The sequence below is a fragment of the Brachyhypopomus gauderio genome, unplaced genomic scaffold (genome assembly GCF_052324685.1).
Source record: "Brachyhypopomus gauderio isolate BG-103 unplaced genomic scaffold, BGAUD_0.2 sc51, whole genome shotgun sequence".
Classification (NCBI taxonomy): Eukaryota; Metazoa; Chordata; class Actinopteri; order Gymnotiformes; family Hypopomidae; genus Brachyhypopomus; species Brachyhypopomus gauderio.
In genome coordinates, this window is record NW_027506876.1 from 2,731,795 (window position 1) to 2,744,603 (window position 12,809).

Sequence of the window (12,809 nt, forward strand, 5' to 3'; positions counted from 1 at the left end):
TTATACACAGTTGAACAAGTATGGCCGGTTGGACTGCATGTTTGGTATAACGATGGTGGCTTGTAGGAATGAAACTAGTTCACTGGTAAACATAATTACCTTTTTTTATAATCTCTGTATATTGACATGTTTTAAAAACTTGAAAAAGCATGAAAACGTAATAGTACACACTAAGCTATCAGTCAACATCAGTGTCATTATAAATTTTTGCCAGTACCATTCTCCGCCTTATGCATTAAATAATTAACAGTACCATGCTTTTTAGCACTACACTGTCATTTGGTAATTATTACAATTCTGGCATTTTAAAAATTATTAAAATGCATACTATTACTTTTTAAGTTGCCTCAAGTGGAGGAGTTCCAAGTATCCTGTTCACGTGTTCAGTGTTGCGAATGCTGTATCGGACTGTTGTGGTGAAGAGAGAGCTGAGTCAAAAGGCAAAGCTCTCAATCTACGTTCCAACTGGTCACGAGCTCTGGGTTCAGACCAAAAGAATGAGAATGCGAACGCGAATACAAGCGGCTGAAATTAGTTTTCTCTGCAGGGTGTCCGGGCTCTCCCTTACAGATAAGGTACGGAGTACAATCATCCGGGAGAGGCTCAGAGTAGAGCCGCTATTCATAGAGATAGAGATAAACCAGTTGAGGTGGTTCGGGCATCTGGTTTGGATGCTCCTTGGGTGCTTTCCTCGTGAGGCGCTCCAGGCATGTCTAACTGGGAGGAGACCCTGGGGAAGACCCAGGATATGCTGGAGAGATTTTATCTCTCTGCTGTCCTGGGAACGCCTCAGTATCCCCCCCAGAAGAGCTAGAGGAGGTAGCTGGGGAGAGGGAAACCTGGGCCTCTTTGCTTAGGCCACTGTCCCTGCAACCTGAACTCAGATAAGCGGGTGAAAACGGATGGATGGATGGATGAATGGATGGATGGACATTTTAAGGTCATATACAATATGCAAATAAGCCCTCTAATAAAGGCACATATTTAAATTGTTTGCTGTGAGCATCCTGCATTGTCTTTCTGGGGTTGTCATAAATCACATAATCACACTTAATAGGGGGTAAACGCCCCTATTAAGCTTACCCAAATCTAAAAGTTGACATATTCAAAGCAAAAGTCAATCTGTTTATCAGGAGATTCTGTTTCTTCGTGTAATCCCAGAGAGACTCGGTGATGTTAAGATCAGGGCTCTGTGGAGGCCGTGTCATCACTGCCAGGACTGAAGGAATCTGTCCAACCAAGATAAAATGAGGGGGAACTAGTTGGCAGTGTTCTGTGTACTCCACAGGAACATCCTGCCATTCCTACACAGACTTGCTGTGATTGTGGCTGTATTTGTTGACTCGCTGTGATTGTGGCTGTATTTACCTACTCCAGTAGGGCTGCCATGATTAGTCGACTAGCCAGGATTATGTCGACTAATTTAATAGTCGATGCATCATTTATTTTTCTCTCCAAACTGTTGCGTCTGCCATTCTGTTCTTGACGCACATGCGCAGTAGTGGAAACCGGGGTAGATGGTGGACGACATTCCAGGATGGTATAATGGCTGCCCGGCTATTTCCGTAGCTGGGTTCCGAAACGCGTGTAATATCTGCAAGGCAGAACTTTCCTTTCACGGCAGCACAACCGCGATGTACGAGCACCTGAAGCATGTTGTGGCTGATTGTGACAATGATGAAGAGGGACCATCATCTCAGTAAACTAAACTGCTAGTTAGCTGCTAAAGTTAGTGTAAACAGAGCGTTAACTTAGTACTTATCGTGGTAGCTGTAAAAGTTTACATTTGTGACGGCGACATTACATTAGCTAAGTTTGATGCCAGAGAAAAATGAAAGAAAAACCTAAACCTAAAAAATATTTTCTTTATTAATGTATTTATTTTTGTGTTGTTTAAGCCAGTGTCTCATCCTTATTTTAATAATTGTTTGTTGCAACAAGCTGCATATTTCATTAAAGGTTTAATGAACTATGATTTTAATTGTTTTTGTTTGTAGTTAGCATATAGCTGAAATCTATGGATGGTTATATAACCATCCATAGATTTCAGCTATATGCTAAAACATACAGCTTATCACACTACAATGCAACTGCTATTATATAATAGCAGTTGCATTGTAGTGTGATAAGCTGTATGTTTTATATTTAATTAACGTACGATCCAATTAGTCGACTAATCATAACAATTAATCTGTGATTAGTCGACAATAAAAATAATCGTTTGTGGTAGCCCTAGTTGTGGCCTAGGTGGGTTTCAAATGACATTTCAGAGGAAACTCCACTCTGTGGCCATTTGGAGATCTGGGGCTTTATACAGTTTACATCAGCACACACGATGGATGGTTCTACTATACTGATATAATATACTTTTATTCTGTGTGTGTGTGTGTGTGTGTGTGTGTGTGTGTGTGTGTGTGTGTGTGTGTGTGTGTGTGTGTGTGTGTGTGTGTGTGTGCGTGCGTGTGTGTTCATGGCTCTGTTGCCCCTGCAGTGATTAAGGCGTGATGTCTGCTAAAGCCATCTCAGAACAGACAGGTAAAGAGTTCCTGTACAAACACATCTGCACCTCTGCCGCTGTGCAGAATCGCTTCCGTTATGCCAGTGTCACTGCAGAGACCGACTGGGAGCAACTCACACATGACCATCCATGGCTACTCACTGAGGTAGGTGTATGAGCAAGAGAGACTGTGTGTGTGTGTGTGTGTGTGTGTGTGTGTGTGTGTGTGTGTGTGTGTGAGAGAGAGAGAGAGAGAGAGAGAGAGAAGTAGGGTTGCTAAAATAATGATTATTAGTTTCACATGGGGTAATGTGTGTGATGATGATGATGCTTATTGTTGCTGTCGGCCTCCAGTGACTCGGCAACAATAACCCAAGTTCATTTGTATTGCACTTTTGGTATACTGTGCTCCCTCAAAGTGATTTACAGATGAGAAAATACAAAACTGAATATCAAAAATATGAGAATGTGGAAAACAATGGGATAAAAATAAAATGGAAAACATGAAATATAAATAAATAAAAACAAATTAATAGAAGAGATAAAAATAGGAATAGAATCATTACTAGAACACTGGTGAGATCTAAAAGCTCAGAAAAGCTGCAGAGACAGTTAAGACATTACATCAGAAGAAGGAGAAATAATTTAAGAATTACAGTATTATTGCTACCTCTCCCAATTTTTGAGAGGAGGTCAGTTTTCTCTTAATCTAAAATGAGGCACCAGAATCTCTTGCAATTCAGTGTGGTCAATACTGGTCCTAATAGGGTTAGAATTAACCAAAGATATTTGTCATAAAGGAACTGGTACCATATTGTTACCAGATTTCTATAGCCAACTCAAGTGAGTGTGGGTGTGTGTGAGGTGATGACTTTCAGTATCATTTGAGAAGTCATGTAGTACAATTTGCCCTTATTAAATTATGTTGCTGATATTATGCTAATGTTGCTTATGTTATGTTAATATTGCAGCGATTGGTTGTGAAGCCAGATCAGCTGATCAAGCGCAGGGGGAAGCTGGGATTGGTGGGCGTGGACTTAGACTTGCAAGGTGTTCAGGATTGGCTGAAACCACGTCTGATGAGAGAAGCCATGGTGAGTTGAGGGTGCTGCCTTTAACATCCACACAATAACAAGTGTGTGTGCATGTCAGAAGCTCTAGACGGGCTGAAACTTCAGATATTTCAGTACTGAATAATCTGATGTACTGTATTGGGTAACAACCACTGGTGTAATCTTGGTCATATTACCATTAAAAGAACGTGCCTGTTACCTGGACAGTGAGCTTTTGGCTGTTGGACTTTGACCATATTACCTATGAGAGTTTTCCCACAGGGGCTGCTTATGTCCCCCCTTTCGGCCAACCTAACGTCGACATGTGGCATCATTCATTCATAGCATGTCTACAAACTCAACATCCAAGCACATTCATTGCAATATCAGGTGACTTCAACCACGTCACAATGGCTAAGGAGCTAGCACATTTCAGACAGTATGTCGACTGTCCTAGAGAGGAAAGAACATTGGATCTGTTGTGTGCAAATATTAAGGATGCATTCAGCTGTTAAGACGCCATATCTAGCAACATCAAGGACTACAGGCCAGTGGCCCTGACGTCCCTCATCATGAACACCATGGAGAGGCTCGTCCTGGATCATCTCCAGCCAATTATCCAATAATTTCTGGATCCCCTTCAGTTCACCTATCAGCCCTGTCTAGGAGTGGAGGACGCCAACATCTACCTGCTCAACCAAGTCTACGCTCACCTGGACAAGCCAGCCAGCGCTGTCGGGCTTATGGTTTTTTAATTCTCAGGTGTGTTCAACACCATTCGGCCTGATCTTTACATTTACGGCATTTAGCAGACGCTCTTATCCAGAGTGACTTACAAAGTGCTTTGCTTCTGATCACAGAATACATCCTAGGAAATAGTACAGATAGGCCAGAATTCAAGACACCATTGAGTCAGACTACTACTAAACTACAGGAGTCAGTATCATTACCTAGTGTTTTGCAAGTTAGACATTTGCCAAGAAGCACAAATAACCATAAACAGACATACAATTTAAGAACAATGGCAAGTGGTATCAGCTGAATTAGTGCTCTGGTAAGAACTCAACAAACAGGTGAGTCTTCAGTCTACGCTTGAAGACAGCAATAGACTCTGCAGTCCTAGCAGGTAATGGAAGATCGTTCCACCATCTTGGAGCCAGGAGCCAGAGAATAGTCTGGAGCTTTGTCTTCCATGAGATTTTAAGCATGGAGTTTCAAGTCAAGCCAAGCTTGAGGTTCTAAGTGACAAGCTATGCAGGTAGAAGCTCCTCTTGTGTTCTGGATTTCTGACTCTCTAATTGGAAGACCACAGTATGTAGTTCTGCAGCACTGTGTGTAGGACAGAGTGGTTAGTAACATTGAAGCTACAGAAGTTTTCTGACGCCTCTGCAATAGTTGAATGTATCAGCAAGGGTATTGAGGATGAGTAGAGAGAGATGGTGAAGGACTTGAATGGTGCGAGCAGAACCATCTGCAGCTAAATTTGACTAAAACAAAAGAACTGGTGGTGGACTTGAGGAGATATAAGGCACCGATGACCCCTATGTCCATCAGGGGTGTTGAGGGTGTGAAGCTGGACTCATCGAGGGTGTTGTTGGAGGAGAAGACGCTGCCTATGACAAATGGCTCCCATCCACTACATGACGCAGTAATGAGACACGGGAGCACATTCAGGGAAATACTCGTTGAGCCTAAATGCACCACGGAACATTATTGAGTCAAAAAATCTATCAAAATTAATTCATATACATTTTTCATATTTATTTTTTATATGATTTTTAAATATTTATTCATATAAAGCTGTTGTCACAAAGCAGCTTTACAAGTGTCCGAGTCCTTTCCCCCCAGTGAGCAAGCCAAGGGCGACAGTGCCAAGGAAAAACTCCCTAAGAGCAAAAGAGAAACCTTGAGAGGAACCAAGACTCTGGGGAGGAAGCCATCCTCCTCTGGCCGATGCCGATTACCATAACAATTAGATACATAAATAAAGAAAAGCTGTGAAGGATAAATAATTCTTATCTTTGTGTGTATTTATATACATGTGTTCTTTATGTAATTCTTATTCAGTCGTGAACTTCTTGATGGTTGGTAATACTCAATAATCAGTTGGTCCAGGGCCGCGGAGATACAGCCATAGCAGGGAAGAATTCAGGGTGGTGAGAGGGGCCAAGGCAGTGGGTTCATCCTTCATCATAGATAGTTAGGCAGGAGGTGGCTGGCACAGGGTGGATAGCAGGAAAGGCTCGTCTCTCCTTGTCTCAGTATTTCTCGGGTAGGCGGGCAGCCATTTGAAAAAAGAAAAGGGAAAATTAGCTCTGCATGGGATCATATGGGGAAAGAGGAAATTTAAACATTTCTGGAGTGTGACAGCAACTCCGGCATTAAATTATTATACCCTAGCTAAAAAGGCAGAACCAGAAGGTGTAATAGACTTGGGAGCTTCCTGAGACATTGGCATCTATCCACAACACCGTCAACAGACTTGAGTGATCACATGCAGTGACAAGATGACCGCACCAGTGCCCCAGTCTACCATAAAACCCTTTGCCTATGAACCCCTAGATCTGTACCTTTATCTAAGGGGGCACATTCCTACCTGTGGCACTCAAACTATAACTCCTCCCTGAACTCCTTTCCGCAAAAGTGCTGTGATTTGACGTTAAATAACGTATTAATGCTTGATGTGCAATATTCGTTTGATGGGTGATATTTATCAAATTTTTGTAACATCCATGGGTGCAATATTAACGAAAGCATTTAAGTAATTATGTCCTGCTGTCCATAATCAGTGCAGTTACCTTGCAGTATAATCATCATGGCCACACCCACTTTAGAGTACTGTGTGTTTATTCTACTGTAACATCTGCAATGTGCAGACTGCTCAGGTCTCTGAGAGACACTACTTCTGTGTTAACATAACATGCAGTCAAACCTGATTTAAAGTCAAATTTATTTATATAGCACTTTTCACAACATATGTTGTGTATGGGTCCAGATAAAAAATGAGCAAGCCAAAGGCGACAGTGGCAAGGAAAAACTCCCTATGATGGTGGGGATTAGGAAGAAACCTCGGGAGGACCAAGACTCAAAAGGGAACCCATCCTCCATTGGGCGGCCCGTTAGCACAAGTCTGTGGTGCGCAGGATGGTTCTACAGATAAAGGTTCTTGTTCCCTGGCCAAGCACTTTGAGTTGCATGTATGTATGAAAGGTGCTATACAAATAAAGATTATTATTATTATCAAGTAGTCACAGTCCCTTCGGTTTAGATGGTGAGCCTCAGGTAGGAGCATCAGCACGTCCTCTTGCGGAAATGGCACATCCAACCAGACCATCTCCCAGGTGCTTGTAGGTGCTTGCATGCAATCATCTTGGGTGGAAGCATGCAAAAAGATAGACAATAAAGACTGAGCATGTGGACATCAATTTAAACCATTATTGACATAAATGTACACAGCTCACGTGCCAGTGATGAGCATGTGGCTCCGGCAGGCTAATCTATAGCAGCATAACTAAAGGGAGGGGTTCAGAGGTGACCACAGTCATGAGGGCTCACTGAGACATTGCTTTCCAGTCAAGTCATTGTCACAACTGAGTGATACCATGACACAGCTGGATGACAGCATCAACATCTCAGATTACCAGAAATCTCAATGTCTGGGGGCCCCCGAGCCCCACTGTTTACAAGGGGAATATTAGCTGAAAGCTTGATTAAACAGGTGAGTCTTAAGTCTAGATTTAAAGATTGGAACTGTGTCAGAATCTCGGATTGGAGCTGGAAGGCTATTCAATAATTGAGGGGCTTTAAAGGAGAAAGCTCTGCCTCCGGCTGTAGTCTTATTAATTTTTGGAATTAGGAGAAATCCAGCATTTTGGGAGCGCAAAGGGCGAGATGGGTTGTATTTGGACATAAAACGTTAAGTGAATGCGTGAAGCTTCCTGTCGATCATCTTCATATTTATATAACATATAATCAAATCACATATATTTGTATAGCGCTTTTCACAACATATGTTGTCACAAAGCGCTTTACAGGATTTACAAGGTTAACAATACTATGGGTCCAAATCCCTAATGAGCAAGCCAAAGGCGACAGTGGCAAGGAAAAACTCCCTAGATGGTGGGGAATAGGAAGAAACCTTGGGAGGACCAAGACTCAAAAGGGAACCCATCCTCCATTGGGCGGCCCGTTAACACACAAATTACACAAAAACAAATTATACAGACTAATACACAAGTTACAAATACATCACACATTCAGGCTAAGTATAAGGTAACTAGAATGAAAGTTCTGGGTGTTGATATTGTCAATGTAAATGTCTTATGATGAATGCCAGGTTTTCATTCCGTGTCGGAACCTCTGAGAAGAAAGATATGTGATGTGGTAAATATGTAACAGATTATTCAAAGGCCAAACTAAACAGATAAGTCTTTAGTTGAGTTTTAAACATTGAGACTGTCTGAGTCCCGAATAAAGGCAGGAAGATTATTCCACAGTTGTGGAGCTTTAAAAGAAAAGGCTCTTCCACCTGCTGTGATCTTTTTGATCCTAGGAACAGTTAATAACCCTGCGTCCTGCGAACGAAGTGAACGTGCTGGATTGTAATGATCAATAAGTTCACTAAGATACTTTGGAGCTAAGCCATGCAGTGTTTTATATGTTAATAAAAATATTTTATAGTCAATACGGAATCTAACTGGCATCCAATGTAATGACGATAGTACGGGACTAATGTGATCAAATTTTTTAGTTTTCGTTAAAACTCGCGCTGCTGCGTTCTGAACCAGCTGGAGTTTGTTTATCGATTTACCAGAACATCCAGCTAGAAGACTATTGCAATAATCTAGGCGAGAGGATATGAATGCATGGATTAGCTTTTCCGCATCACTAGTATTTAATATATTTCTAATTTTAGCAATGTTGCGTAAGTGAAAGAACGCTACCCTAGTTATATTATTAATGTGTGAATCGAATGAGAGATCTGGGTTTATTGTGCCTAAGTTCTTTACCTCTGTGCTGGGGGTTATAGTAAAAGAATGTAGATTCAATGCTACATTACGTATCTTGTCTCTCACTGCCCTAGACCCAACTATTATTAGCTGTTTTATCTGGATTTAGTGCTAGAAAGTTACACGCCATCCAATGTTTTATCTCTTCTACACATTTCTCGGTTTTACTGTTTACACCTAAATAATCGGGTTTAGCCGATAAATATAGTTGGGTGTCGTCTGCGTAGGAGTGGAAACTGATGTCGTGCTTATGCATAATCTCGCCTAAGGGTAACATGTAAAGTGTAAATAGAAGTGGTCCTAGGACTGTCCCTTGTGGGACACCATATTTAACCTGCACAGATTTAGATGTTTTATTATTAACACTTACACATTGGAAGCGGTCGGTCAGATATGATCTAAACCAGGAGAGTGCAACTCCTTTAATACCTACCGTGTTTTCTAGTCGATCCAGCAAAATGGTGTGGTCTACAGTATCAAAAGCTGTGCTAAGATCTAACAGTATAAGGAACGAGATGAGCCCATTATCTGACGATATCAGTAAATCATTCACTACCCTGAGTAAAGCTGTTTCAGTGCTGTGGTTCGGTCTAAATCCTGATTGGAACTTTTCATGGATACTCTTTGATTGGAGATAATGGTTTAACTGATTGTAAAATGCTTTTTCTAGAATTTTAATGTTTTCTAATGTGAGATTAGAAATTGGTCTATAGTTGGCTAGAATCTGCGGATCGAGATTCTGTTTTTTAATCAAGGGTCTAATTACGGCACATTTTAATTGTTTGGGCACATATCCTAGGTTAAGGGAACTGTTATTCATATTAAGTAAGGGCCCTGCAATAGTTGGGAGTAGGTCTTTGAATAGACGGGTTGGAACTGGGTCAAATATACATGATGTAGGCTTAGACGAATGAATTAGTGTTGTGAGCTCTTTTTGCGATATAGGATCGAAGCCATTTAGCTCAGTAATATTTTCGGATGCGTAGTTACTAATACCTATACTACTGGGGTTGGATTGGAGGTTAGGCTGTGATGTATGACTCTGTAGTCGGATAATATCTATTTTATTACTAAAAAAGTTTAAAAATTCATCACTAGTGTGTGTAATTGCCGTATTAGAACTAGTGTCATTGATATTTCTTGTTAGTTTTGATACAGTCGCGAAGAGAAATCTAGGGTTATTTTTGTTGTTTTCTATTAGTGTCGTATAATATGAGGCTCTAGCTTTTATTAGGGCATGTTTATATTTGACTACGGCGTCTTTCCATGTGATTCTAAACACTTCTAATGAGGTTGTACTGTTTCACCCAATGTGACCCCGTGTCCTGTATTGGGATTCGCAGTCAGCTAAACTCTTTCATACACCACTTCCTCCAAGGAACAGACGCGTGTTGTATATGACAGGATTTAATGTAAGAAAGTGTGAAACTGAAACAACAGAAATACAGAAATGCACTCAGCACATAAATCACAATATGGTAATTAACCAGAAACAGAACATTCTAAATTAAATTGAATTATATTCACTATACAGGACTGTCTCAGAAAATTAGAATATTGTGATAAAGTGCTTTATTTTCCGTAATGCAATAAAAAAAAATGAAATGTCATACATTGTGGATACATTACAAATCAACTGAAATATTGCAAGCCTTTAATTGTTTTAATATAGCTGATTATGGCGTACAGCTTAAGAAAACTCAAAAATCCTATCTCAAAATATTAGAATATTTCCTCAGACCAAGTAAAAAAATAAAAAATATAACAGCAAAACAAAATCAAACATTTGAAAATGTCCATTAATGCACTCAGTACTTAGTTGGGAATCCTTTTGCACAGATTACTGCATCAATGCGGCGTGGCATGGAGGCAATCAGCCTGTGGCATTGCTGAGGTGTTATGGATGACCAGGATGCTTCAATAGCGGCCTTTAGCTCATTTGCATTATTGGGTCTGGTGTCTTTCATCTTCTTCTTCACAATACCCCACAAATTCTCTATGGGGTTCAGGTCAGGGGAATTGGCAGGCCAATCAAGAACAGCAATGCCATGGTCAGTACACCAGTTACTGGTGGTTTTGGCACTGTGGGCAGGTGCCAGATCATGCTGGAAAATGAAAGCATCATCTCCATAGAGCTTTTCAGCAGATAGAAGCATGTAGTGCTCTAAAATCTCTTGGTACACAACTGCATTTACTCTGGACTTGATAAAACACAGTGGACCAACACCAGCAGCTGACATGGCTCCCCAAACCATCGCTGACTGTGGGAACTTCACACTGGATTTCAAGCAACTTGGATTTTGCTCCTCTCCAGCCTTTCTCCAGACTCTGGCGTCTTGACTACCAAATGACATACAAAACTTGCTTTCGTCTGAAAAGAGGACTTTGGACCACTCTGCAACTGTCCAGTGCTTCTTTTCCATAACCCAAGTCAGACGCTTCTTCCGTTGTCTTGAGTTCAGAAGTGGCTTGACCATGGGAATACGGCTATTGTAGCCCATTTCCCGGACACGTCTGTGAACAGTGGCTTTTGATACCTGGACTCCAGCTTCAGTCCACTGTCTTTGAAGCTCCCCCAAATTCTGGAAGCGGCTCTTCTTCACAATGTTGTTAAGGCTGCGGTCATCCCTCTTGGTTGTGCAGCGTTTCCTGCCACATTTCCCCCTTCCAACAGACTTTTTGTGAATGTGCTTTGAAACTGCACTCTGTGAACAGCCTGCTCTTTGAGAAATTTCTTTTTGTTTCTTACCCTCCTGATGGAGGGTGTCAATGATGGTCCTCTGGACAGCAGTCAGATCAGCAGTCTTCCCCATACTTGAGATTTAGTTTACTGAACCAAGCTGAGTGTTTTTCAAGGCTCAGGAAACACTTGCAGGTGTTTCGAGTTAATTAGACGATTCAAGTGATTAGTTGAATAGCCTACTAGGATACTTTTTCAAGATATTCTAATATTTTGAGATAGGATTTTTGAGTTTTCTTAAGCTGTACGCCATAATCAGCTATATTATAACAATTAAAGGCTTGCAATATTTCAGTTGATTTGTAATGTATCCACAATGTATGACATTTCATTTTTTTTAATTGCATTACGGAAAATAAAGCACTTTATCACAATATTCTAATTTTCTGAGACAGTCCTGTATAATCACATATATTAGATATATCCAAATTACTACAATAGACTCACTCGTATTGCCGCTCGGAGGGGTAGAAAGTGGTAGATGGTTTCAGGTTACTATGGTTACTATGCCTAGCTTACCTCACGAACAGTTCTTCCTTGCTACACACAGCGTCAACACAGCGAACTACGCAAACTTGCGCCCTCTATAGGCCTGAAGAAACACTTAAATAATAGACTCTCCATTACAGAGGTGGATTTCCATTTGCGCTCCGCTGCTCGAGCTGCCTGTTTTAGAAGACGAGTGTGGTCGTCATACCATGGTGCAAGCTTTTTGTCCCTAATTAATTTTGTTTTAATTGGAGCTACACTGTCTAAGGTATTGCTGAGTGTGGAATAAAACTGTTGTGTTGCCTGTTCCAATTCATTGGGCTGCAGTGGCATAGTGTTCGGTAGCTCTGGCAGTAAGTTTATAAATGTTGCTGCGGTGTCGGATGTGATAGTGCGCGTGGTTTTTGTATGGCGCATCTGATGTACATTGTATAAAGTCATTTCATATATTAGTAGGGAATGATCTGAAATGGCATCATTTTGGGGGATGACTGCCAAATGTTCTATGTTTAATCCGTAAGTAAGTATTAAGTCTAAGGTGTGTTTACAGCGGTGGGTATGCCTGTCACATTTTGAGCTATACCTACTGAATCTAGGATGGAATCGAACGCGATTTTCAGTGGGTCTGATTCATTTTCATAATGAATGTTGAAATCACCCACAATTACAAATCTCTCGATGGTTAAGACTAGTTTCGAAAGAAACTCAGCAAATTCCTGAAGAAATTCTGAGTAGGGACCCGGCGGTCGATAGATGGTCACTAATTTAAGCTTTGTTTTATTGCCTATAAGATTATTGCCTATCAAAGCCTCGAATGAGTTAATAGAGGTTGTTGGTTTTACAGTAAAACCTATATCTGTGTCATATATTGAGGCTACTCCACCTCCACGCCCTGTGATACGGGGCTGATGTACATAACTGTACCCAGGAGGAGCTGCTTCATTAAAACTTACATATTCGTCTACTCTAGCCCATGTCTCTGTTAAACAGAGTGCATTTAGTCTGTTATCTGAGATTATTTC

General features: G+C 41.0%; 1 protein-coding gene across 2 annotated transcripts in view; it reads left to right on the forward strand.

Moving 5' to 3' along the window:
* Window positions 1-12,809, forward strand: part of LOC143487860 (ATP-citrate synthase) — a 49,423-nt gene that overhangs the window by 1,894 nt on the left and 34,720 nt on the right. For both annotated transcript variants that reach the window (XM_076987102.1, XM_076987103.1), the window contains exons 2-3: window positions 2,492-2,663; window positions 3,469-3,591. In XM_076987102.1, the coding sequence (XP_076843217.1) occupies window positions 2,505-2,663; window positions 3,469-3,591 (282 nt within the window). In that variant the 5' untranslated portion in view covers window positions 2,492-2,504. The remainder of the gene's footprint in view (window positions 1-2,491; window positions 2,664-3,468; window positions 3,592-12,809) is intronic.